The sequence below is a fragment of the Notechis scutatus genome, chromosome 5 (assembly GCF_049901735.1).
Source record: "Notechis scutatus isolate UNSWTSFEM ecotype Mainland chromosome 5, rNotScu1.2, whole genome shotgun sequence".
Classification (NCBI taxonomy): Eukaryota; Metazoa; Chordata; class Lepidosauria; order Squamata; family Elapidae; genus Notechis; species Notechis scutatus.
In genome coordinates this window covers 91929554-91957399 of record NC_142013.1, presented here as the reverse complement: position 1 = coordinate 91957399, position 27846 = coordinate 91929554, and the positions used below count along the sequence as shown (strand labels likewise).

The 27846-nt window shown below is 36.0% G+C and overlaps 1 protein-coding gene across 4 annotated transcripts in view; it reads left to right on the top strand.

Annotated features, from left to right (window-relative positions):
- The window catches only part of NALCN (sodium leak channel, non-selective), a 228022-nt gene that overhangs the window by 188645 nt on the left and 11531 nt on the right, over positions 1-27846 (top strand). For all 4 annotated transcript variants that reach the window (XM_087967321.1, XM_087967319.1, XM_026668856.2 and 1 more), the window contains 23 exons: positions 443-512; positions 2107-2198; positions 3974-4096; positions 6830-6886; positions 7096-7216; positions 7302-7433; positions 10888-11055; positions 11397-11501; positions 12071-12177; positions 12967-13087; positions 13185-13283; positions 13794-13887; positions 15944-16050; positions 16195-16269; positions 16759-16878; positions 18752-18820; positions 19467-19615; positions 20282-20375; positions 21311-21443; positions 23927-24042; positions 24925-25082; positions 26190-26340; positions 27628-27777. In XM_087967321.1, the coding sequence (XP_087823447.1) occupies positions 443-512; positions 2107-2198; positions 3974-4096; positions 6830-6886; positions 7096-7216; positions 7302-7433; positions 10888-11055; positions 11397-11501; positions 12071-12177; positions 12967-13087; positions 13185-13283; positions 13794-13887; positions 15944-16050; positions 16195-16269; positions 16759-16878; positions 18752-18820; positions 19467-19615; positions 20282-20375; positions 21311-21443; positions 23927-24042; positions 24925-25082; positions 26190-26340; positions 27628-27777 (2611 nt within the window). The remainder of the gene's footprint in view (positions 1-442; positions 513-2106; positions 2199-3973; positions 4097-6829; positions 6887-7095; positions 7217-7301; positions 7434-10887; positions 11056-11396; positions 11502-12070; positions 12178-12966; positions 13088-13184; positions 13284-13793; positions 13888-15943; positions 16051-16194; positions 16270-16758; positions 16879-18751; positions 18821-19466; positions 19616-20281; positions 20376-21310; positions 21444-23926; positions 24043-24924; positions 25083-26189; positions 26341-27627; positions 27778-27846) is intronic.

Below are 27846 nucleotides of genomic sequence, written 5' to 3'. Positions count from 1 at the left end.
GGCCCAATCATGACCTTTATTGTTCAACTACCCTCACGGGTTTATCAATTAGTTCAGTAGTGTACTTTTTTAGTTAACCTTTCTACTTTTCACATCATCACTTTTTAAATCATTTGTCTCTCTTGAGAAAATCCATTAAAAAGAGGGGGAAAATGAAGTGTTCCACCATCTCTTTGGATTAGTACAACTAGGAATTCTGCACTGAAGATACAACTTCTTACTTCCCTAACTTAGCACCTTTAATATCTGTTGACTTTCAGCTATCATGATTCCCAGCTGATGTAGGAATTGTAATCCAAAGCATGTGAAAGTCACCAATTGTAGAAAGCAAGATGCAGCTGAGTGTAATGCAAAATCAAACCCATAATTGCAAAGTCTGTTGTCCCATTGCTACACACTCAATGATCTCAGTTTTTTCACCAAATCTATGTCATTATTTCAGGTCACTAAGGCACGGTTCCAACAGTCAACGAATCAGCAGAGGAAAGTCTCTTGAAACATTAACTCAAGATGTAAGTTTAAGTGAATAGTCTGGGTCGTACCTAAGTAAAACTAAAAACAGAATGAAGTTTAAAATACCTTGGATATTATAACACAGAGTTTTTAAAACTCTGTAATGCTGGTGTTCCATTTGAGTGTATTATTTTGTGAAATGATCCTTTGGAGTACAAAAACAGTATTCACAGTAATTTCAAATTACACAGTTACTGAATCTCAGTTCACAAATGAGCAAAGCAAATCGTTCCTGGAAATTATAATTTGGGATAAAAGACATCTCCAGCTGAGTCAGAATTCATAATAATCCATTACATCTTTCCTGGTACACTACTTGGGCAAGATGACAGCTGTTTCTCATTAGCAAAATTGCATATAGCATACAGACAGACATCATGTTTGGCCAGTAGACAAATCTTTGTCTTACTTTATGCAGATGATACTGCCTATTCTTTCCTTCCCAGTGGTGGGATTAAGACAAGTGTTCTTGTCCTTCACACCTAATTGTGAGAAAGAAAGATATACCATAAATTAAATCAAAGCTGAACTTAAGTTCCTGTCAAATATATTAATTGTAAATGGAACATTAGTAAGCATGTTCAGAACCAATGAGGTAGTCTGGGCATATTTCATGACATCAAATCCATCATGTTACACACACAAAAAGCCAAGGTCATTATCTACAGTGTGTAGTTTTTTTCTATCTAATTAGAGGCCCTCATATCCTCAACCTTTTGGTGATTTCAGGACAAAATAGTTAAGTCCTGTGCTTATAAATATTTATACATTTTGAAAAAACACCAATGCGCATTTCTGAGAGACATCTTTGGATCTTTCTACTGGGTCCCAAGTGCTGCTTTATAGTGAAGCCAGCCTTATTCTGTAGAACCCCAATTGTGACAAAGTAGACTTTCCATGCCTAAAGCTATTCTAATGCTCTCATAACCTTCTAATCTATAATCAACATCCTTCCAAGTGGATCAACTCTGAAGAAACTAAGGATATCTGGCTTTTCACCATCTTTTATGGCATTTAAGTTAAATAATCTCTTAAACAATGTAGTTGGGACATGGATAAAATAGCCTGACGCTGTGCAATTGGAAATTTTATCAAAATCTCTGTCCTGCTTCTTACATTTTCAGTAATTTCATTTCAAAACACTGCTATGCATTTTTGCTATCTCAGCTTTCTGTAATATTCAGAATGGCTACATTCTTGTTTCTACCAAGCGAGGGCCTTTTGTTTTATTTTATTGGATTGCTCCTTGCTCATTAATTATAATAAATTGTTGCTTAAGACCCATTATTATCAATCATAGAAATTAAATGCAATGTCTAATTAAATAATAACTAAGTTGGTGCTGAATTAATATTAGACTCAGTAATACATTCAAGCATGCTTAAATTTAACTGGACCAATGCAATAATTAAAATGCAGAATGGTAGAGAAAACATTGAACAATAAATAGCTGGTCATAATTACTGATAGTTATTTTCTCCCAACCTAGCTTAAAAACTTTCTTTTTCTCTTTTAAAGGTTTTATGCAATTGCATACTGTTAATTTTTATAGTAAAAAATAGAAAACAGATTAAACAAACATTTTTCTTCCAGCATTCTAATACAGTGAGGTACAGAAATGCACAAAGGGAAGACAGTGAAATAAAAATGATCCAAGAAAAGAAAGAACAAGCAGAAATGAAAAGGTATTTTAAGTGTAATTTTTATGTATGTATATAGGACCAATCTGAACCCCAGTTAGGTAATCATTACTTAGTGAATTTTAACTGGTTATTCCATTGATAGATTGATTACATCTGCACAAATTGCTAATGGGTGGAAGCAAGTGTATTTTCTTTGTAGATAATATGCTTAAATCTCAAAGGCCAGCATCATTTTAAAAGGGCATTCTTTGCTGGACATACATCTTGCAATCATAACACCTAGTGTTATATTTAGGCTATTATCATCCAGGCTTCAAACTTCTTTATGGAAAGAGGTTAGGATAGTACTTAGCCACAGAAAATCCTAAAAATTACCTGGATGTTTGTTGGTCAGGATTCAGGGCTGGTTACAGGTTGGAAATTGCATTGATCATTCCAAGAGATGGTGGAATCGCAGTGAGGGAGTGCAACTTGTTCCACTCTTACTGAATCTCCCAACAGCCTTTAGTTCAATTGATTATGGTATCCTTCTGAACCTTGAAAGTTGCCTATGAGAAACACTGTCTTACTCTGTTCTCCTCCTTGAGGACTACTTTCAGTCAGTGATTGGGGAATAGGTCAACTTTACAAGAACTCCAAAGTAGAAAGCTATGTGGAAGCAACCATCCTTTTCCTCCCTAAAGCTTAAGGTGTACATCAGGAGTCCCCAACCCCCAGACCATGGACCACGACTGGGCTGCTGGCCATTGGGAACCGAACCACCAAAGCAGTGGGCGAGCACACAAAGCTTCACTTGTGCATGCGCAGGATTTAGATTACGCACATGAAACATTCTCCCACTGTCAAAACCACCTCAGCTGCCAGTCTGCACAATCAAAAAGTTGGGAACCCTTGGTCTACATGAAGCCACTATTTGGAAAGGTTATGTGTCAACAATGGGCGGAGATATCACTAATATCTGAATGATACTCAGTTGTATAATCTCCATCTCAAGGAAAAAGATGGTTATTGGTGGTTTTGATTTTGAACTGGTAGCTGAAAAGCTATGCGAATGTGGGGGGAAGAAACAGCAAGCATATAGTTAAATAAAACAAGGATTTGCTTGAATTTTTTTCTATATTATACCTGCTTTTTCAGTACTTTTCCAATGTGCCTCACAAGTGTTAGTTGACTGATTATGTACCATCAGGTTAGTATCATATTTAGTAACCACGCTGCTGGATTGTCCTCAAAACAAACCTGGTCCTTTGCATCTTCCAATAGTGCACCCATAACCACTATAATTGAGTCCTTGGGGCTCTCTGAGCTTCATTGTTTACTTGCAGAAGTTTCATTACCCAATTAGGCAACATCATCAGTGTGATTGTTTCCCTTACTGGCAAGCAACAAACAAGTTCTAGTTTGAGAGATTCTTAGAACTCTCGTTCAAGATCTCTCAAGAAAGAACCATTTCTTGTTCAAGAGCGCTTTCTACTATTGCTCCATGTAGGTAGTCCTTCAAGGTGGCCCTTTCACTGAGAAGCAGCTACAGCTTCTCAACAATTCTGTGAACTTTTCACATAGAAAGAGAACGTAGGTATTGAAATCTTGTAGGTTTGCCCTCTGGGTCTTTGCATATAGGGCTCTTTGCGTTTGTTTAGTTCTCAGCTACTTGATAGTAACCAGTGAATAATCATTGTAGCTGACCAGAGGCTTTCTGAAGCCCACATTTAACACTGTCTCAATTATACTATACTGTGATATTGCTGCTATCCTAAAGAAATTAGAAAAAATGTATATATTGATTGCTGACTCTGTAATCCTGTTGTTCTTGAAAGAAAAGTTCAGGAAGAAGAGTTGCGGGAGAATCACCCCTATTTTGACAAGCCTCTTTTCATAGTTGGTCGGGAACACAGATTTAGGAATTTCTGCCGAGTTGTAGTTAGAGCTCGCTTTAATGCGTAAGTATATGTGTAGCTTATGATTTGATTCACTTATTTTGATTCACTATATTCTGTTATTAAAAAGCTTCTGCAGAATAACATCAGTAGCAAATCAGAGGCATTTTAATATATCCAGCAATTACATATTTTGCAAATGTTTCTTGGTTTTATTATTTGTTTTATTCTTTCAAACAGAAACTGGAAGATCTGTGTGAACTGCTTTTGTTACATCGTCATCTTCTTCTTCTTTTAACAACCCCATAATCCCTTGCGGGGTGGAGTCTGGGCAACTGAATGGAGCTAGCAGGGTGTTAACTGGCGGGATACCCTTCCTGTTGCCAATGCAGAGTTTCGTTCAGCAGATATATTCTCATTGTGCCCAGAGAGAGAAATATCTGCCTCTACCTAGGATTGAACTCACAGCCTCCTGATTGTGAAGCGAGAGCTCCACCTCTAGGCCACCGCACCACTCCTACTGCTTTCGCTACATAAAGTGACAAAATAATGTTATTGTTGTTTTCCAAAATTTGCAAATGAATCCAGGGATGTGAATGTCATGATGCCTTCTAAGCAGGTTGTCCTTGACACCCATTTGAATATTGTGCAAGATTTCAAATGTTGCCGCTGATAGAGGAGAACATGACCTCACTTGGTACTTTACAGTTCTCCCAAACCTTCCAGTCAGTCAGCAGTATGCCTGGACGCCAAAGCCCTCCCTGATAAATTCCTGAAGGAGGAAACTGCATGTGCTCAGCTAAAACAAATATTATTTTGGGGATAATCAAGACAACCTAAACAGAAGTGGTATGGTGCAAACCCAGAGTCATGCGAACTTTGGAACTGCGAGAGAATACCTGCTGCCATCCTGTTCTCTCCAGGGGTACTGGAACATCGATTCCCAGAGATCCAAAACAATATATTGGACGGCACCATTTGAACTAAAAGTATAAAATACAATATAAATTGTCTTAATATTTCAGAAGATTCTGAAATATCACAAATTCACAGATTCACAAATTCTGTTTCCATTACTGGATAGCCAATAGCTGTTAATTAAAGAGATAAAATTTGTCCTTATATATTCCCAGTGCCTAATAGTCACCTTGTTTTAAAATTAAGTCTAAATCTAAACTATATCTTTATTTTTTATTTATTTATTTATTTTTGTCAGTTGCTTACAAGATAATAGGTATAAGTAAAAACATAGTTATGAATACATGGATACATATAAGAAAAATTAAAAAAAATAAAAGAAACAATAGGACAGGGACAGTAGGCACGTTGGTGTGCTTATGCATGCCCCCTACAGACCTTTTAGGCAAGGGGTGAGATCAATAGTAGACAGTCTAAGGTTAAAGTTTTTTGGGTTTGGGGAAGATACCATAGAGTCAGGTAGAGTATTCAAGATATTGACCACTCTGTTGCTGAAGTCATATTTCCTGCAATCAAGTTTGGTGCGATTAACCTTGAGTTTGTATCTATTGTTTACTCTTGTGTTGTTGTGGTTGAAGCTGAAGTATTTATTGACAGGTAGGACATTGCAATGTATGATTTTATATACTATACTTAGATTGGACCAAAGGCAGCGTAGTTCTAGGTTTTCTAGGTCTAGAATTTCGAGTCTGGTGGCATAAGGTATTCTGCAATGAGTAGAGGAGTGGAGAATTCTTCTTGTGAAATATTTCTGGACTTTCTCAACTCTGTTAATATCAGATACGTAATGTGGGTTCCAGACTGATGAGTTGTATTCCAGTATTGGTCTAGCAAATGTTTTGTATGCTCTAGTTATTAGTGTAATATTACCAGAAAAAAAGCTATGTAAGATTAGGTTAACAACTCTTAACGCCTTTTTGGCTATGTAGTTACAGTGGGCTCTAGCACTTAGGTCATTAGAGATGAGTACTCCAAGATCCTTGACTGAGTTTGGATCGTCAACAAGGTCTTGACTATTCAGCCTGTATTTTATTTTCTGATTTATTTATTTTTGCCAATATGTAGGACAGAGCATTTATTTGTTGAGATTTGAAGTTGCCATTTGTTTGACCATTCTGATACATAGTCAAGGTCTTTTTGAAGGGTAGCAGTATTGTCTGTGGTGTTGAATAGTTTTACATCATCAGCGAAGAGAGCGCAGTTGCTCTTGATATGATCACAGAGGTCATTTATGTAAAGTATGAAAAGAGTTGGTCCTAAAACACTGCCTTGGGGGACACCACTATTGACAGGTACAGAATTTGATAGGACGCTCCCAATTTTGCCCATTTGTTGTCTGTTTGACAGGAATGCTTCTATCCAGTTATGCAGGTGTCCAGAGATACTGTAAGATTTTAGTTTTAGGAGTAGTTTGTCGTGTACCACTGAATCAAAGACTTTACAGAAGTCTATGTAGATTGCGTCTGTTGCTTTGCCCTCATCGAGTTGTGTAGTCCATATGTTTTTGCAGTGTAAGAGTTGCAGATTACATGATAGTTTTTTCCTGAAACCAAATTGTTTATTAGAGAGTAGGTTGTTTGTTTCGTATTATCGTATTAACATTAGATTTAAGAAACTGGTATGACATTTTAGAAAATTTCTGTGACTTGTGGGATCATAAATGAAAATATTCAATCCCCCCAATAGGTATAAATTTGTGATGTTTATTTAAAAAATTACTCTCTATTTCAGATGCAGATTGTCTTGTATATTTGTAACACAGCTTTGTATAATAAAAATTGAATGATAGAACGTTAAACATTTTTTTCTCTGTTACAGCTCTAAAACAGATCCTGTTACTGGAGCAGTTAAAAATACAAAGTATCATCAACTTTAGTAAGCAAAAATGAATTTATGCATTTTATATTGATGTACACTTTTTTTGCAAACATATTTCCCTGGAAAATGTTTTCTTAGAGTAATTATTTCTAAGATGTCAACATTGTGAAAGATTCTCCATTTTCACTAGTCTAGCTTATGTTTGACTGATATTTATAATTTTTGGAGTGTCATTGCCACTTAGTTTGTTCCATTTTATTTTGCAGTGATTTGCTGGGATTGGTTACTTATCTAGACTGGGTAATGATCATTGTCACCATATGTTCCTGTATTTCAATGATGTTTGAATCCCCTTTTCGAAGAGTAATGCATGCACCTACTTTACAGGTAATTTTCTGAAAATAATTGGTTTGGATATAGTATTTTGGAAACTTTACTGTTATTCTGTCAGTGTTTTTTCTTTGTTTTTCAGATTGCAGAATATGTTTTTGTAATATTTATGAGTATTGAACTTAACTTGAAGATTATGGCTGATGGATTGTTTTTTACACCAACGGCAGTCATCAGAGATTTTGGAGGTGTCATGGATATTTTTATATACCTTGTAAGTTTTGTTTGTTCTTAAGGTTAATTCAAAGCAGTAAAAGTAGAACCCATGATAAGAGCTAAAAATAATTTGTATCCATATTGACATCAATTTCATACAAAGTTCCGAGTACCTTCAATTGAATATTGATAATAAATAAACAATTAGACTTAACATATTTGCAAAAATATACTTCCTGGAGACTATGGATATGTAAAATAAACAAAGACGTTCCATTGTTTTATTAGTATGTTATTTTCATCATGGTACTAAAGGTTTTATTTTGCAAGTGCCAGACCTCCTTCATAGATTTTTTTCTGAGTGCGAAGGGCACAGGAACAGCATTGATGCCATCATAACATCTTGGCTGTATTCTGTATTTTCTTTCCACAGCTTCCATCAATTTTCATATGGAGGGGGGGGAATAAAAAATGGAATTGTGAATTGAAAATATTAATCTGCACATATTCTTATCATTCTCAAACACTGTATTATTCCAGTAAAGGAGAAGGAGCGGAAGACATTGTTTAGTAGTATGCTTTTGCTGTTGTGCGTTTCTCTCATAATATTCTTACTCTCGGGGCATTTTATTCCCTTTTCTTGGGTAATTATGTTCTTGTCCATGGATGTATATTTTTACATTAGTAAACTAGATTGTAATAACTAAATCTCTGTATCCTCTCTTTCTCAACTTAATGCCAGATTTGTAAAATAATTCTTTTTCATTGATTTCTTTGGTTTAAAGATTTATGCTGTTCAATGCCCATATAACTCTTAAAAGGTAAAATAAATAATATAAAAACTACAACATTTTTTGAAATAAAGGCTAGGATCATCTGTTCCTAAAAGCTTGTAAAGATAGGACTTGCATCAATGACAATGCAGTGTGTTCACCATTGATGTTCCTTGCAGCAATTCATCCTTGCAATTATCACCATATAAATTCCAGATTTCTTTTCTATAGATCAGGATAAAGTTGATAAAAGGAATCATTGTTAATGTGTAAAGTCCATATGGCTCCTTCAACTGAACAAAAAAAAAAAAAAAGTACAAAAAATGGAAAGAGGGACAAATATCTAAAGCAGAAAACCAGCAAATAGCCTAAACTTGCAAATATGAAGTTAGGTAAGCTAAGGCTCATAACAAAGTAAGACTTGCAACAAATGTCAAAAACAAATTTTAAAAGTTTCTTTCAACACATAAAAAACAAGACAAAGAAACAATTGCCCCACATATGGGAGAAGATAGCAAGGAAGTAATGGGCAGTAGAGAGAAAGCAGAGCTGCTTAATTCATTATTTGCATCTTCTTCATGCAAAAAGAAAATACAAACCAACCTTACAAACAAAACAAAACCTTAAAAGACAGGCTAGGAATGCAAATTAAAATATGCAAAAATAAGATAAGAGAACACCTGTCAGTTCTAGAGGGATTCTGTTCACTGGGTCCTGATGAATTACACCCCAGAGTTCTGGAAGAACCAGCAGATGTGATTTTAGAACATTTGAATCATATCTTTTAAAGTTCTTGGAGCATTTGAGGACTGGAAAAGAGCTTATGTGGTCCCAATCTTCAAAAAAGATGGGGGAAAGATTCAGGAAATTACAGACCAATCAGCTTAACCACAATATCTGAAAAAATAATCAAGCAACAAATCTGCAAACACCTAGAAGCAAGTAAACCCTAACCAATAGCCAACATGGGTTCATCAAAAATAGATGATGCCAAACAAACCTTATTTCTAAGCTTGCTTGTTTTCTGCAGACGTTTCATTACCCTAACTCGGTAACATCATCAGTGCTAGTAAGGAGTGCTGTTTGCTGTCAGTTTATACTTTGGTATCCTGCCTGTAGGTGGGGGCAGTCTTAGATATTTTTTGGTTGGGCTGTTTACTGATGGCTCTTGGGCAGTTTCTTGATTGGGGTATTGCTTATTTGATTGTTGGTCTAAAGTTAAACTTGGTGTTAATCTATGCTGATTGGAATACTGATTACTGGTGGAGAAGTGCTGGAGTCTTTTTCTCTTTTGGACTGGTTGATTGTCTTTGGATATTGGGAAACCTCTGCTTGCCTTTCTTGGAACTATCTTGAAGGATCTACCAATATCCAAAGCATCGAATTGCACCCAGTGAGTAGATGAGTTGCCATTACAAAGAAGCATGTCCAGTTGGCAACTCATTCAAGTGCCACAACAGCATACCACGATCAAAAATGTCACAAACTGCTATGAGTGAGTATATTCTAGGAAAATAAACTTACTTGCAATCCTCCATCTTTCTCTCTCCAATGTAAATGACCCATCAGGATTTCTAATTTCCACTTGTGACTGTATGGCTGTAACTTTGTTGCTTGTATCCTTTCAATTTATATTGACTGTTTGTTAGTATGATTTGATTGCCTATTTGTACCCCATGACTGTCATTAAGCGTTGTACTTTATGATTCTTGATGAATGAATCTTTTCTTTTTATGTACACTGAGAACATATGCACCAAGACATATTCCTTGTGTGTCCAATCACACTTGGCCAATTATTCATTCATTCATTGAGGCTGTTTTTCTGCTAAATTTAGATCTGAAACAGACCAAGACAATCCATTTGATCCAAGAGTTCAGTTTTCTAATGCCATTTCTAATGTCATTTCTTTCATGCTTTATAGTCTTGCATTATTTGAATTGGCTTTTATTGTTCTTTTCAAATTGGAAGGACTACATAAATATTTTAAATAAAACAAAATACAATGCATGCATATATTATTAAATAAAGCATGTTGCGTTAAATGACTTGCTTATTCAAAAAGTAGTGAACTCTGAATTCAATATAATCCTCCAGAAAAAGTAAAACAGGAGGAAATACAGCATACACAATAATTTTGTGCCTCTCTCCTTTAGAATCAGTAATTTTAATAGTCTCATATATTAATATATAATACATACTGTATATTCGTACATATTTTAATCCTTATATCCTTTGCTAAGAATAGGTTTTATTCAAGTCTTAATGAAATAAATTGGGTCAGTTCCTATACAGGTAGTCCTCGATTTACAACAGTCCATTTAGTGACTGTTCAAAGTTACAACAGCACTGAAAAAAGTGACTTATGACCGTTTTTCAGTTACAACCTTTCCAACATCCCCATGATTATGTGATCAAAATTCAGGCGCTTGGCAACTGGTTCATACTTATGACCATTGCTGTGTCCCAGGTCATATGATTCCCTTTTGCGACCATCTGACAAGCAAAGTCAATGGGGGATCCAGTTTCACTTAACAACCATGTAACCAACTTATCAACTGCAGTGATTCACTTAACAACTGAGGCAAGGAAAGTCATAAAATGGAGCAAAATTCACTTAACAAATGTCTCATTTCACAACAGAAATGTTGGGCTCCTTTTGTGGTCGTAATGTATGTATGTATGAAGCACATTTTAAAACTCACATTACATTTCAGGTTCTTTTCCCCCTTTCCAAAGGTAAGCCTGATATTTCTCTGCTGGATGCCCCAAAATGTTCCTGCTAAATCAGGAGCTCAGCTGCTAATGGTTCTACGGTGTCTTCGGCCCCTTCGGATTTTTAAACTGGTGCCTCAGATGAGAAAAGTTGTTCGGGAACTATTTAGTGGCTTCAAAGAAATCTTTCTAGTGAGTATTATGTATGGTTTCTCTTTCCAAATATATTTTTGTCAAAGCGTTTGCAGCGTGACAACTATTGTGAGACAACCCAGGAGCAAAACACAGCACACGGAGGCTTAGACATTTAACAGTGGTTTATATACAAGACATATGAAAAGAAGGATGAGAAAACATGGAAAAGAAATCACTTAGCTGCCATCCTAAACACACAGTTATAGTAACCAGTTCTCCTTCCTTACAGTTTTGTAATGCAAGCCATCGCGTAGCGATTATTGTTATAAAAATGTAAGAAAAAAATACAGGTGCACTGGAGAAGGTTTGACTCCTTTTCATGTTTTTTTGTTTTTCAGGTTTCAATCCTTTTATTGACATTAATGCTTGTTTTTGCAAGCTTTGGAGTTCAACTTTTTGCTGGGAAATTGGCTAAGTGCAATGATCCTCATATAATTGCAAGAGTAAGAGTAACTTTTATGTACTTAGATAAATTCCTCTTTCTTCTTTTGCACGTTTTCATCAACTGACGAGGCTTAATTTATGGTGATATTATGTAGAAACCCCCCAAAAGACATAGAAGTGAAAGTATATGCTCTATTAAGTCAAGTCACTTATATCTGTTTCATTTGTTTGAAAATATTTCTAAATTTGTTGTCCTCTCATGGTAAACTCCAATAATTGTACCTTCCCCAGCATGTAAGAATTGAAGCATTGAGAGGGAACAGTTTAGCTGAAAGAGTTCCAGAGTCCAGATTTATTCTTCCAAATCTCCAAACAGGTGACTGGTACTGTAAATCTGTTGTTGCTCACAATACTGGTCTCAGTCAAAGAAAATATTGCTAAAAGTCTGGCAAAGAGTTTCTCACCATAAGTTCTGTCTTCTTCGGGCACAGATTAGCTTCTCTGCATTCCTGAACATAAGTGGCAGGTTCCCTAAACTGAGGCATAACGCTTATCTGTTTACAGTGTGTTTTTGTGATATATTAAAATTTTGGTTTCTATACCAAATGTGATGTTATATTTCTGACAGGAAGATTGTCACGGTATATTCCGAATAAATGTAAGTGTTTCCAAAAATCTGAATTTGAAGCTAAGACCTGGTGAAAAAAAGCCTGGATTTTGGGTGCCTCGAGTCTGGTAAGTAATGTGTTTTTGGCCTTAAATATAGATTTATTCTTAGAGTTGATTAATAGAATTACTCCAGTAGATTAATCCAATGGAATGATAATTTCCAATCCCAAATCTTTAAATTCAATATCCATATTGGAATGTGCTTTTCGTCCAGTGGTGGGATTCAAAAAATTTTTACTACTGGTTCTGTGGGCGTAGCTTGGTGGGCGTGGTGTGGCTTGGTGGGTGTGGCAGGGAAAGGATACTACAAAATCTCCATTCCCTCCCCATCCCACTAACCTGCTTTCCAGCTCCATTCTCCTGTGCAGGGCAACAAAATAAGACCCAGCCGATCAACTGGGACTCAGAAGGCAGAGAATAAATGGGGGTGGGGCCAGTCAGAGGTGGTATTTGTCAGTTCTCCGAACTACTCAAAATTTCCGCTACTGGTTCTCCAGAACTGGTCAGAACCTGCTGAATACCACTTCTGCTTTCATCCAAAAGACAATATGCCTAGAGGTTATTATTGTAGGGTAAATAACAAAAGAGAAACAGAGTAGTCACATTGGTTAATTCTGTTGAGTTGTCATTTGTCAGCTTCTTCCCATCAAACATCCCACCCACCCCCGAAAAAAGACTCTTTTTTCAAAATTATGGAGTACAGAAGATCAATGGCATAGAGGGAATTTCAGGAGAGGCTTCAACAAGAGAGTCACTTACATCAGGGAGTAACAGGTTACTAATCTGGCAATGTTTTAGGATATATTGTCAGCAAACGACATTGTTATTACTCCTCACTTCTGTGTTGTATTGCAGGGCTAATCCTCGAAACTTTAATTTTGACAACGTTGGTAATGCAATGCTGGCATTATTTGAAGTCCTGTCATTAAAGGGGTGGGTAGAAGTCAGAGATGTTATCATTCATCGTGTGGGTCCTGTAAGTATATTCCTCAAGTTCGTAAGACTTGTCAGATTTTTCCTGTGAATTCTTATTAATAAGAAAAATGTAATATTGATAACATTTTATGTTGCAGATTCATGGCATCTACATTCATGTTTTTGTATTCCTGGGCTGCATGATTGGACTCACCCTTTTTGTTGGAGTTGTCATTGCTAATTTCAATGAAAATAAGGTAACACTGCAGATTTTCTATTTTTCTATAGTAATCATGTCTATATTGTGTTGCTTTTAATTGTTTTTATGTATAATTAAATAATAGTGTTGAGCTAACATATAGTTATGTTTATATTAAACACCAGGAATATTATTTTAATTATGAAATTATTTTTTGTATCACATGCAATATTAGTGTATACCTAAGTATTTTCAGGACTAATTTATAATAATGGGGTTAAGTATAACATTTCTGAGCCTTGCTGTAAGCATTTTCCCCCCTCTAGTTGTTTTTAACAAGTAGGCAACCTGGATTTGATTTAAGATTCTTAATTTTAAAAATGGACAAAACACAAACACACACACACACACACACACACACACAGGTATTAGAAAACAACCAATAAAGCAGAAGTAAAACAGAGCACTGTTTCTAGTGAAAGACTCCCTAACAATTATTCATTCCAATAATGAATATGATAAGAAATAAGCAAATATGTTTTGGTGGTAATGGTTCCTGTTCTTTTAGGGAACAGCTCTACTAACGGTTGACCAGAGGCGATGGGAAGATCTGAAGAGCAGATTAAAGATAGCACAGCCTCTTCACCTCCCACCACGCCCAGGTATCTAGATTTTTAAAATTCAGATTCAAGAGATAATGAAACCACTAAGTGATAATGCATACTGAACAAAAGCTTGAGTCATTATGTGCCGTCAACTTAAAATTGAGTCTTAGCAACCATATAGATAGACCTCCGGGATGATCATTCCCAAAATGATCTTTCAGGTTTCCAGCAACACACTCATCACCATTATAACTGAGTCATTCATATTGTTGCTGGGCATCCTATTCTCTTTCCTTCCATCTTTCCCACCATTAATTAAGGGAATTGGGTCTTTTACATAATAGGTCCAAATAGTATAATTTGAGCCTTATCATTTGTGTCCGGAGTAAGAATTCTAGATCATTATGTTCTATGATCCATTTTTGTTGACATGATGTCACTGTTCCCGTATTTGAGGGGTTGTTATGAAGAAGAGGACGGTCAACCTATTTTCCAAAGCACCTGAAGGCAGGACAAGAAGCAATGGATGAAAACTGTTAAGGAGAGAAGCAAACTAGAACTAAGGAGAAATTTTCTGACTGTGGGAACAATTAACCATTGGAACGGTTTGCCTCCAGAAATTGTGGGTGCTCCATCACTGGAGGTTTTAAAGAAGAGATTGGACAACCATTTGTCTGAAATGGTATAGGATCTCCTGCTTAAGCAGAGGGTTAGGACTGGAGGACTTCTGAGGTTCTTCCCAACTGTATTATTCTGTTTTGCTTCTGTTCTGTTGCCTTTTCAAAAGGCAACTGGCCTTCGTTTTTCCTTGAAGACATTTCACTTTTCATCCAAGAAGCTTCTTCAGTTCTGAAGAAGATTTTTGGATGAGAAGTGAAATGTCTTCAAGCAAATGTCCAGTTGCCTTTTAAAAAAGCACCTTTGGGGCAACAATCTCCATAGACATTCTGTTCTATTAGTTTGTTATTCTTTCTATGATCATGTGTATTCATCCCATTAAGCCCAAAGGAAGTCTGGGATGGTATAGGACCTCCTGCCATGGGCAGAAGATTGGACTAGAAGACTTCCAAGGTCCCTTCCATCCTATTATTCTATGTCCTGTGTTCTCTGATATTCTCAGGAGTCTTCTCTAACTCCAGAATTCAAAAACATCCATATTCTTTCTATCCTGCTTCTTCAAATCCAGCTTTCATTTCCATAGAATGTCATAGAGAAAACTATTGCCTCCATGCTTCAGATCCTTGAAGCTATAGACATATCACAGTATCTGAATATCTTTTCCAAGGCCTTCATTACTATCCTACCAAATGGTAGGCTACAGATTATTTCTGGACTGCTAGTTATTTTACTGATTGTCAATCCTAAAAGGCAGAAATTATCTACCACTTCAGTATCTTCATTGTCAGTTTTAAGGTTGAAATTTGTATATGTTATCATTATATTCTTTGGATTTAAACCTACTTTCTGTTTTTTCATTGTGCTCCTTGACTTTCATAACAAGCACTTGCAATCCTTTGCATTTTCGGGTATCAGTAGTTTTATCAGTATAGCTCAAGTTATGCATGTGTTTTCCTTCAGTTTTAAAACTACACTCATCTTCTTCCATCCAAGCCTGCTTCAATATATATTCAGCATATAGATGGACTAAATTAGAGAATATACAGCCTTGTCTCACTCCTTTGTCATCCTGGAGCTAGTCTGTTTTGCCATTTTCTGTCTGGACTGTGACTTCCCATCACGTGTGTGACTTGTTCATGAAGTCAACACTATTTTGAGATTCCTATTTTCCTAAGGATGTTCCCCATCTTGGCATGGCCAACACAATCAAGTGCTTTTTATGATCAATTAATTCTTTTCTGGGGTGTATTTTTTAATTAATTAACCCAGTATTTATCAGAAATAATGTCTCATGCTCCTCAACTTTTTCTGAAGCCTTCTTTGTAAGGTTCAAGTCTGTCTACTTTGCTAACACCTGAAAGTAAGGATATTATAGTGTGTTGACTAATACCTGCTCACAACTAACAATGTGCATTGAGGGGGCAAATTCTTAGAAGCCGTTGCAAACTGTGGACTAAATAAGCTTTTGTTTCTATTTTGTTTTTGTTTATTTCAGATAATGATGGATTCCGAGCTAAAATGTATGACATAACCCAACACCCATTTTTCAAGAGAACCATTGCAGTTCTTGTACTGGCCCAATCTGTGCTATTATCTGTTAAGGTACTTTTAAAGTGCTCTATTAACTACTTACAAACAAGTATAAACAGGAGGAAATCACTGTGTTTATAATAAAATGTGGTAGAATTTTAAACAGAAAAGAAAATGAGATTTTTTTTCATAAACTTTTTTTTTCTTTTGCATAAGTGGGATGATCAAGATCCAGTAACTGGTCCATTAGCTGCAATGTCAGTAGTCTTCACCTTCATATTTGTTCTAGAGGTAATATATTTCAATATTTCTATAAATAAGTTCAGATTAGGTTTGTCTTGTATCATTTATTATACATTAGAATATTAGAAGATAATATAGATACTATTTATTAATTACATTTATAAGTCCCTTGATTGCATCATTACTATGTTAATGGATGGTGACAAAAACACTATAGGGTTAATTAAAATCATAATGAACAGCAAAAAGAGAGGCTTTGCCAATTTCTTGTGTTCTTGTAAAAGATTTAGTTTATCCTTAAGAAGTGATCAAGCATTAAATGCAAGATTCTTTTTCTGCACTAATAATTGTAACCAAACTTTAGTAAAACATATATCTTGTAACATTTTCTTGTTGGTTTTTGCTCATACATATTTAATCCAATAGTCAAATTAATTTTCAGTAATTATCCATTTGAATATTACTGAAAGATAACTTTGAGGATTCACTCATGGTTATACAAAGAGAAGCTATGACATATACATTTATTTTTGCAAGGTTACAATGAAAATTATTGCCATGTCACCTGCTGGATTTTGGCAGAGCAGAAGAAATCGTTATGATCTCTTGGTGACATCATTAGGGGTCATATGGGTGATTCTCCACTTTGCCATAACTGTAAGTTTCAAGAACCACATTGTCTATTCAAAAATTGCAAGATATTTTTTCTCTTTTTGCAAATCTGCAAAATGTATAATTCATTGAGACTTGATCTTGCCTTGTTATAGTCATTCCTGAAAAGATAGTTTTTGTTGTAATTTCAATTAATATTATAACTGAGTTCATTCAGGCAGCCATAAATTGTTTATCTAGAATTATTGGGATTCAGTTTTCAAAGAATTCTTCCAGGAAGTTCACTAAATATTTGCATTGGGCTTAGTTGTTATTGTGGTAGCACATCTGTTTATAAACTGTACCATGTCAGACATGGAATGGAATGTTACTTAATTGAAAATTCCTTCATGCTAAAGTATTCCTATTAACATTTTTCCCTAATAGTCAAATCAGTGCTATAGAGAAGTCTGTAAGTCCTATGTATATTTTATGTTAGCAATTGTAAGGAAAAAATACTTTGATGAAATGTATTCCTACAAAGGCTGCTTACATGATTTTAAAAGTAACGCTGAGAAATTCATGGAAGATAAATTATGACTTTAGAAATAGTGCCATTATATTTTGTATTGGTCAACTCAAGTGTTGAGTGCTTTATCTAGTTCCACTTAATGATATCAAAGGTGCAGAAAAATTAGAATAAGGGCAGAGAAGATCAACGAGGATTATAGGCAGACTGAAAATTTTGATTATGTTAACGCAAAAATAACTTAAAAGGGACATATAATAGAACTTTTCAAGTATCTGAAGAGTTATCCATCAGAAGAAGGCCAAGACCTGTATTCTATTATCCCACAGGAATAATTGTTTTAAATTACAGGAAAACAAATCAGTCAATTTCTATGGAACCTATATATCAGAAGCAATATTCTTTTGGATATGTATACCAGAGGATGGGAACAAAGAATGGGAGAGAGCTATTATCTTAATTTCTCTGATTTTTAGAATCGGTTGTCTCCCTATTGCTCCACATTAGGCTGAATCAGTAATTGACACATTTGGTTTTATTAGCTTAATTGTAAATCAGGTGGGTAAAGCTAGAACTACAGGCTGTAAATTAGGCAGAGGAAGACCTGCAGAATAAAGTATCTCTTATCTAAAGCACATAGCTATCGTTTAGAGAAACCCAAGAAGAGCAGATCTTGGTGCAGACCAGTAGTCAGGCCCATTACAGTCTATAATGCCCAATCCAGAATTGTAAGCCGAAAATCAATTTCAGGAATGAGGGGCCACAGGTACAAAGTCTAGCAATGGAGAAGTGTTTCCAAAGAGAAGGATACTCTTAAATAACTGGAGTTTGAATCCTTGCCTAATTGGAGGATTAAATGTCCTTCATTCTTAAGGAGTGCTGATTTCCGTGTCTCAAACCTCCTTAGCTTACTGCTCTCCTAAGTTCAGGAATTGACTTCTTGTACTCTGAATCAGGGGCACCTGTGCTGATTTTGAGTCATTCTGAGTGAGTCATTATTCTCAGTTGGCTGACTCTGCTTATTGACTCTCCAGTCACAAGCTGAGACTTTGCCACATTCTCTTCAGCCTCAGGGTCAGAGTTTCCATTATTTTGATTGAAATAGTTCTCCTGGGATGAGAAATCTGTGGTTCAACAGATGATCTGTTGAACTGCTGGTGCCTTCATTTTCATGATTATGTATATGAGGTCATATTTATGATATGAAGCTATTTCTATTTAACAAGTTCCATGTAATAACACCTGAATAATGAAATGCTGAGTATTTTTACATCAAGAACTATACACTCAGTCATTCAATATATTATATTAAAGCTGTACTGGTTGTCGCAAAAGTAAATCCTGAGTAATGCTGAGTAATTAATAATCAATCCTTAGTAACTCTTCTAACATTGATTCTTTGTGTTTCAGAATGCCTATACATATATGATGGGAGCGTGTGTAATTGTGTTCAGGTTTTTTTCAATCTGTGGAAAGCATGTAAGTACACAGAAGGATTTCCCCCCATGTTTATAGTAATTACACATTGAGTAAGTGGGACTGCTTTATTTTACTGAACTGAGGCTTGTATTGGTTTAAACCAATACTCTGTTATAGCCTAGAAGTAAAGAATAATGAAAAAGGAACAGCTGACACAATCAGAATTAGAAATATGCAAAATTGTTTAGTTTTCATGCTGCCAACTCCATACAGACGGAAGCTTACAACAAAAAACATCCACAGTATGAATTATATAAATGTTTGCACACCATGGTAAGAGCTTAAAAAATAAACATCAACACAAGATTTTTAAACATCTTCAGCAATACATTAACAAAACCTTTACCAATGACATTCTGACACAAACAAATTCTAATCCACTTTACTATATCCACCTTGGAGTAATTATTTTGTTGAATTTAAAATGTTTTCAGATTAAAATGAACAGTTCCAAATTCACAAAACAATGTTCTGAATCTATGTCAATTTTGCTGGCTTGAAACCGTGCCTGGATTTGTTGCAGAGATTCTAGGAAAGTTAGAGCATTCTTGGAACAATCCCAATGAGGTTGGGATTGTTCAATTTCAGCACATTTCCCTTTTGACCCATGTCTTATACCAAGCCTTTTTTCCCCACTGATTTCCAGGTGACTTTGAAGATGCTGCTGCTGACAGTAGTTGTCAGCATGTACAAAAGCTTTTTCATCATTGTAGGAATGTTCCTACTGTTGCTTTGCTATGCTTTTGCTGGAGTAGTTTTGTTTGGAACTGTGAAATACGGAGAGAACATTAACAGGTATAATTTCTATCACTTCATCTGAAAATATATGATACTGTGATCTTGTTTTAGAGCATCCTTGCTTTGATGGATGCCTCTGTTGTTACATTACCAGAGAGGCAGCCCTATTGATCTGTGACTGAGAGTCTCAGAAAATCCAGCATCAAATATCAAAGGAATGCTTATATGGCATTTCAAGTACATGGATCCACTCTGCAATGATAGCTTGAGTATTTGCAGAACCTGCAAGCCAGAGGAACAACAGGGGGTTTCATTTGGCCTCTTATTAACAATAATAGCTAGACTGGGTTCAAGTTTAAGATCCAAAACAGCCCCACAGAGACACATTCAAGCAATTTTCAGGGCAGGGCTGGTTAGCCTGTCAGGTGATAGAAAGGTGTATGCAACACAGCTAGTTCTGAACAATCTAAGCTATCCTGCTGCTCTAAATAATGTCGTAAACACTACCTTACTTCCAACTAGGGAGTCTCGTTCAGATACCAGACCAGTTCTTTTCTGTGCAGATTGGGGAAAATATACCATTTTATCATTCATTTCAGGTAGCAGACTAGACTTGTATAAGCAAGGGGCGGGGGGGAGAATTACCCAAATACCCTGAAGGATTGCTTGCATATGTTTTTAGTTGTGAAATATTGAATAATAATTTTTATTTGTTAAAAACAGACATGCCAACTTTTCATCAGCTGGTAAAGCCATCACGGTACTTTTCAGAATAGTCACTGGAGAAGACTGGAACAAGATAATGCATGATTGCATGGTAAATTGGCTGATTGAAATCATGTATCATTTTAGCCAGCAGAAGCTTTGCATCTTAAAAATACTTTACATTTTATTTTTAAAATGTTATCCTGCACCCAAATTTTCATTTATTGACTTTTGAAAATACTATAGAAATAAATGCATATGTACTTGCCAAATTTTATTAGCAAATATTTGTGCTATGTGCCTAATCAGGTTCATGCAATTTTATCAGATTTATTAAAATGAAAAGTGACAGGTTTTCAGTTCTAGAGAATATATTAACAATTCTGTTCAGTGGAATGTATTAACAACGATAAAGAATTGTTCTTTTTTGCCGGATCTTTGAAGCAGACAGTGAGAAATACTGTGAAATAATTCTTCATTTTCTTCCCCCAAATTATCACATTGCAGTGATGTGGTAATGGACTCTAAGTTATGAAGCATTTTAAGTGGGTGTTGTATAAAAAGAATAATATATTTTGCATCAAAAGAATATATCTGTTTAGGAAGAATATATCTATTTATGAAGGTTAGCTGAATAGAACTAAAAATATAAATGCAAATATGCAGTCCAAACAATTCAAGTTGTCAATTCTTTAGGAATATTTAGTCATTATTGGAAATAGCATTTTGATTGATATGATCCATCTTCCTCTCTTGTCAGTTCAGAATAATCTTTGTCTTTGGTCATAGGGGAAAATGGTGTAGTCCTTTAGCAAAAGAAAGGAGAAAATGTGTTGTACAAGCAATACAATGATTGAGTTGCTACATTTCATGGTGACTGACATACATATAAACATACACACACAATATTTTTGATTCTGATGTTCAGAAAATGCTTGGTTGGGAAAAAACCATGAAGTTCACAATACTGTATGTGTGTGTATGAGAGAGGGGGGCATATCTACTTTTATAGCCCTGTTACAAAATATAGCTTTTTTTTTCATGCAGGTTCAACCTCCTTTTTGTACTCCAGATAACAGAACATACTGGAAGACAGATTGTGGGAATTATGCCGGTGCTCTTATGTATTTCTGTTCATTTTATGTCATCATTGCATACATAATGTTGAATTTGCTTGTGGGTAAGTTTTAGTCATGAAATACAGCAATAAAGTTTTAATTGTGTGTTTTAATTATGTTATGGACTTGATCAAGACCAGTGGTGGGATTCAAATTTTTTTACTACCGGTTCTGTGGGCGTGGCTTGGTGGGCGTGGCAGTGGAAGGATACTGTAAAATCTCCAGTCAGAGCTGGTATTTGCCAGTTCTCCGAACTACTCAAAATTTCCGCTACCAGTTCTCCAGAACTGGTCAGAACCTGCTGAATATCACCTCTGATCAAGACCAAGTCATACTTAAAAATAGTCATTAACACCAGTGTTTCAGTCAGTCAGAATTAACAAATACTACTGATTTAACTGGTTCTTCTCTGTGTATGATCAAACTCCCACATGCATTAATTTTATATATTTATAATTCACTGTTCAATCCTGACAACCCTCATAATTATCTGTGAAAAAAATGAAATAACAATTAAATAATCTGATTGCAAACCATATCATAAAAACAATTAGTGTTTATTTTATTATAAATTTATGAAACAGATTACAATACATACAATAACAAACAGGAATTGTTAATGTCACAGTCTTAGACTCTCTCGTACTTTAAACAATCAATAGAAGGAATTCTTTGGTAAAAATAAATAAGTATAACAACAAATATTAACAACAGAACATTATGTTTGATAGAACATAAATAACAGAGAACCCATAGGAAGTAAGAAATAACTGCAAACATAATATAATTTAGGAAATATTTAACTCACTGTCAAATGTATTAAAGGAAAGTTTAATTAGTTTTACCACAGAGATTATGATAACATTTTTCTGTATGAATCTTTGTTTTTTGAGTCTGTATATTTGTGCATTTCAAATTTTTTCAATAAAGTTGATATAAAAAATTAAAAAAAAACAATTAGTGATGGTTTAATAAATGCAACAAATTGTGCCATCCAAAATAAAATCAGTAAACATTCCATAAAGCTTGCTGGATTTTCAAAAGTCTTTAAGAAATAAATGACTTCTATATCTGAGATTCTGTTTCTGATCTGATGAGTCTCTGGAAACACAATGGAAGATGCTATCACACAACTGCTTACTTCACTAAGAAGCAATTGAAGCAGAGTCTCACTTCTGGCTCTTACCATACATTGCCTAAAATGCTCACACAAAAGTTTAAAGCAGTACAAGCAACTTCAGACTATGGTCTTTGAGTTTTTCATGCTGCCATCCATCTAATCCAGTGGTGGCTAACCTTTTTGGGCTCCTGTGCCAAAAATTGTGCACACGCTTGCATGCTCGCACTCGTGTGCCAGCACCCAGAAGGCAGTGCGCAGCCCCCTGTGCATGCGTGCGTAATCCTCACTACCCCTTTACCTGCACTGTGCCTCACAGCTGATTTTTGGCCAGTTTGAGGCCTTTTTCGGCCTCCCAAAGGCTTGAGTAAGGCTTCTGCAGGCTTTGTAGGCTGAAAACTAGCCCTGTTTTGTCACTTCCGGTATTTTCTGAAAAACAAGAAGTGACAAAACGGGGCTAGTTTTCGGTCTGCAAAGCCTGCAGAAGCCTTCCTCAAGTCTTTGGGAGACAAAAAAAGCCCTCAAACCAGACGAAAATCTGCTATGAGGTGTGTGCATGCCCAGTGAGGTAAGTTTGCCTGCAGCACGCATGCCGACAGAAATGGCTGTGCATGCCACCTGTGGCACGCATGCCATAGGTTCACCATCACAGATCTAATTTCAATTATCCTAGGTAAAAGTTTGGTTCAGATTTCTCAAAAAAAAATAATTATGAATTAAATGTGGATCAGAAAGGCAGAAAGGCCATTACCAGAGAGAAATTAGTGTTCTCACCAATTTTTAGCTCTAACTGTATTGACTTTCTTCAGTCCCATTCATATTTCATGGTGAGCAGATTAATTTTGAGAAAATACGACCTAGCAGAGGAAAAACAACATATCTATGTTTGCTTTAATGTTAGATTTTTCAAAATATTGTAGATTTTTTTGCTGCCTTTGTTATGCACAAGGTTTGTAATTTCCTTTCTGTAAACACATTATATGTACAGTTGAAAAAAATAAGCGTATTATGGTTCCAGACTGCTTTGTAACTTATTCAGCTTCAAATGAAAACAGCATTTTTTTTAAAATGTGGGGGTATATTATGATATTAAAATGATACATTTGTACATCAAGTGTACAAAAACTCAAAGAATCAGTTCCACTGATTTATTGCTCCTGCCTGTACAAGAATCTATATAAGGTCAGCACTAAATTGGTGCTAAATAAGAGTTGATTGAGTTGATAAGAGGGGGTGGACATGTATCGTTTGTGGGAACGTAATGACTCCAGCCTGATTCCTTCCTTAATTCTTCCCCCAGGCTTTGCCTCTCCTTCTCCTACACATGACAAAATCCTTTTGATGATTTTACAAATCTAAATTATTTACAATTACAAAAACCTATGAACTTGGGAAGGCCTTACTTTTTTATGTTTCTGTCTTATACAGCTATAATTGTGGAAAACTTCTCTTTGTTTTATTCTACTGAAGAAGACCAGCTCTTAAGTTATAATGATCTTAGGCATTTTCAGATTATATGGAATATGGTTGATGACAAAAGGGAGGTAAGAAATTTCTCTGGAATACTATAAGCTTCATTGACTTATTGCTCTGCAAATCAACTGCTAAAATATAGCAATTAATTAAAGTAAAAATGGAATGTTAAATCCTTAGAAGAAGTCTATGTCAACTTTTGTTGCTTCCCCATCCAGATCTATTATTCATGCTAGGATAGCTCTCCCATCCATAATATGAAATACAACACAATATGACTCACCAAGGCAGTCTTCCTTGAGAACAATCCATCCCTCTTGCCTTATTTCCCGTTGCCTATCACCAACATGATGTTACTGCCTGCCCCTCCCCCACAACAGCCCAATTTTCCCTGGCCCATCACTATCCCCAGCTTAAAAAGCTCCATCTGACAGCCAGGTCACAATATAACTTTTCAACCAGTTGCCTGAACTGGCTCTTTCAGGCCTCTTCTGCATTAGTATACCACATTGCTTAATTTTAGACAGCCAGCTGCCACTGCCCTACTTCAGCACGTTTACAAAGACCATAACTCCAATTCTACTCCTGCACTAACATAAACGGCGCCCTAACTCCCATCTACAGACTGAGCCATTCTGAATATCACTCTTGCCCTCCTTCTATCTCTCATCCAGGAAACCAGATACCTTTTACCTTAGGGAGAGAACTGGCCCTTAAGTGACAGGTTCTATGACAGCAGCAGAATTCAGCTTGGCATCTACTTCAACATCTGAGTTGCTCCTGCTGCAACTCACCTGTTGCAGCCGCCCTGTTGCCAATGCCCTCCAAAACACCTCATATTGTAGTTGTTATAGCAAAACGACTAGCTAAACCATTTATTTGGAGAATAATAAAAGACAAGTATAAAGCTCTTTACTGGTGTGAGTATTTTCTAATTGTGACTTTCTTTCCAGGGAGTAATTCCTACTTTCCGAGTCAAGTTTTTGTTGAGGCTGTTGCGTGGAAGACTGGAGGTAGATTTGGATAAGGACAAACTTCTGTTCAAGCACATGTGCTATGAAATGGAGAGGTTGCATAACGGTGGAGATGTAACGTTCCATGATGTATTGAGGTATATTGAACAGCATAGTTGGGCTGCAAACCTGAATCTCAGAATTAACTCACGAGGTTCAGCTCAGGAAAGATTAACCAAGGAGATAGAGCTACATCTGTTAGGGTTTCATTGCATCTAAACAGACTAAAGATATAAGTACAGTTTATAAAAATTACATTTTTTCATTTAGGGATCTATTACATTTGTTTATTAATAAAACACATATCTAAATGGTTTTTCCTATTACTGTATTTTTTTTACTGTACTGTAGAAAGTGCAACTTTCATATTATCAATAAAGGCAAGAATGAAAACTTAAACAGAAACAAAGTTTTTATTAGTGCACTCATCATTAGAGTTAAACAGTCATGAAAGCAGTTGACTTAACTGGATCTTCACCACCAAACTTTATCTGCTCTGAGCACATATTTCCTTATAATCAGGGGTGGGATTCTACCAGTTTGCATCTATTCGCTAGAACCAGTTGTTAACATTCTAAGCAGTTCAGAGAACCAGTAGTTAGAATAAATTACTGGCCTAATCCTGTAAGGAAAACAGGAAGGAAACATTCTGGTGTTGCTTACAGAAACTGCCTCTCCGTTAATCCTTATTACGTTCTTGGCATTCTTGGTTCTCAGGAACGTCTCTGGAGTTTTTTTTCCCTCCTTTGCTGGTACTTTGCTTGTGTGGAGTGACCGTTCAAAGTTACAGTGGCACTGAAAAAAGTGACTTATGACCATTTTTCACACTTACAACTGTTGCAACATCCCCACAGTCATGAGAGGCCAGGCGAGGAGATGCGTGCCTCGATGTGAGTGATATTGAGTTGGCCACGCCCAGCCAATAACATGACCACCAAGCCATGTCCACCCAGTCACATGACCACCAAGCCACACCCACCACCTAAGCCAGGTCCACAGAACCGGTTGTTAAAAAATTGGAATCCCACCCCTTCTTGGAATGTATAATTACTTCAACACTCGCACTGTGCAATTATCAATGGACCCCGAGACATTAAGCATTGTTTTACAAATCAAATAAACATTGCAAAGGAACTATATTGTTGGATAATAGAGTCATTTTCCTTTTTAAAAAACGAATATTTACTAATATTCATTTCTTCTAGCATGCTCTCATATAGATCGGTTGACATCAGAAAAAGTCTTCAGCTGGAAGAGCTCCTTGCAAGGGAACAACTCGAGTACACCATAGAGGAAGAGGTTGCCAAGCAGACGATACGCATGTGGTTGAAAAAATGCTTGAAGCGCATTAGAGCAGTAAGTTTAACATTATTGCGTTATTAGTACGCTTTTGAATGCTATTTTAAAAAATCTATCAGAAATAACATGGCTTGACTGACTGGGCTTCACTGCTTGGGGCTTCGGGTTTTTTTGGTTTTCATACCACAGAGTTGTCATTCATTTCAGAAAACCAGCATGATTTTCTTTGATTTGGAACTCGATCAGGGAGTCCTTTTGTATGTCTTCATCCAAAGTTTCTTGCCCTAACTTATTTTGCAAAATTAGTATCGTCTCATTGAGGTTTCTAAAAAGAAATTCAGGTAGGAGCTGCATATCCACCCATCCTCTGTTCTTAGGTTTTAGCCACTGTTCAGCCATTTTAATCCCTGAAGTTTAATCAGGGAATAAAGAATGAAGAAGAGATGTTTTCCTCTATATTTCAATCCAGGGTTATAAAGAAAATTCAAGAGAAATAAACTCCAAATATTTTGCAGATTCAACAAGCACAAAAATCCAGTGGTGAGAGTGAAAACTTCTCCACCACCCCAACGCCAGCCATGCTTCCATACGGAAAAGGAACAGGAAAATACGGAAAAGGAATACACACACACGTATATGTATATATGTATATATTTGTTAAGCGAAAAACGAAATGAAACAATAAATTCAAAAGTGAAAGTTCACATTCGGGCTTAAGATAATGAAATTGCTGACAGGAAGATTTATATGCCCAGTGACTGCAATCACTTCCAGAGAGAATTGGAATCTTCAAGATCCTCTTTTCCAACTAGGTCCACGATCGTCCGGAAGTCCTCTTCGTCATTTCTGAGTGCTCCCATTCAAAATCAGGGAGCAACACAGCCAAAGAATCATTTTGGCAGTGAAATCAGCAAAACATCAGTAAGGGAAAAAAGAAGTCCTTATCATCCAGTAGCCATCTTGAAAGGAAGTCCCTTGGAAGTGGCAGTTACAATACTGCAAAAATTAAGAATTCTTATACTACATGAATAATAATGAATAATGAATATAATATAATAATATAATAATGAAAAACACAATAAGTTTATTTTTGTCTTCTCTAAACCCAGTGAAGTCACCAGTTTTATTTATGAAAAAGTCACACAAATTCAGATATTATTTTAGAGGTTGCAATATCCCATCTTTGAACATGCCTATAATAAAGTCAACAATTCCCAAGTTTTTATTTTGATAAACCATAGCTCTTTGATCCCACCCATCTACCATCACATTAACCTTCTACATTTCTTTTTGGAAGAAATAGAGAAGAAAACAAAATATATCATGTTTGTCTTATTTTCTTAGAAACAACAGCAGTCATGCAGTATCATCCACAGCCTCCGAGAGAGTCAACAGCAGGAATTAAGCCGTTTCCTAAATCCACCAAGCATTGAAACAACACAGCCAAGTGAAGATATGAATGCTAATAACCAGGATAACAATGCACAGCCTGAGGTATGGGGTCATCCCTATTGTTGTTCTCAAAAATCTCGGTCATTGGCCTAGAACAGTGGTGGCTAACCT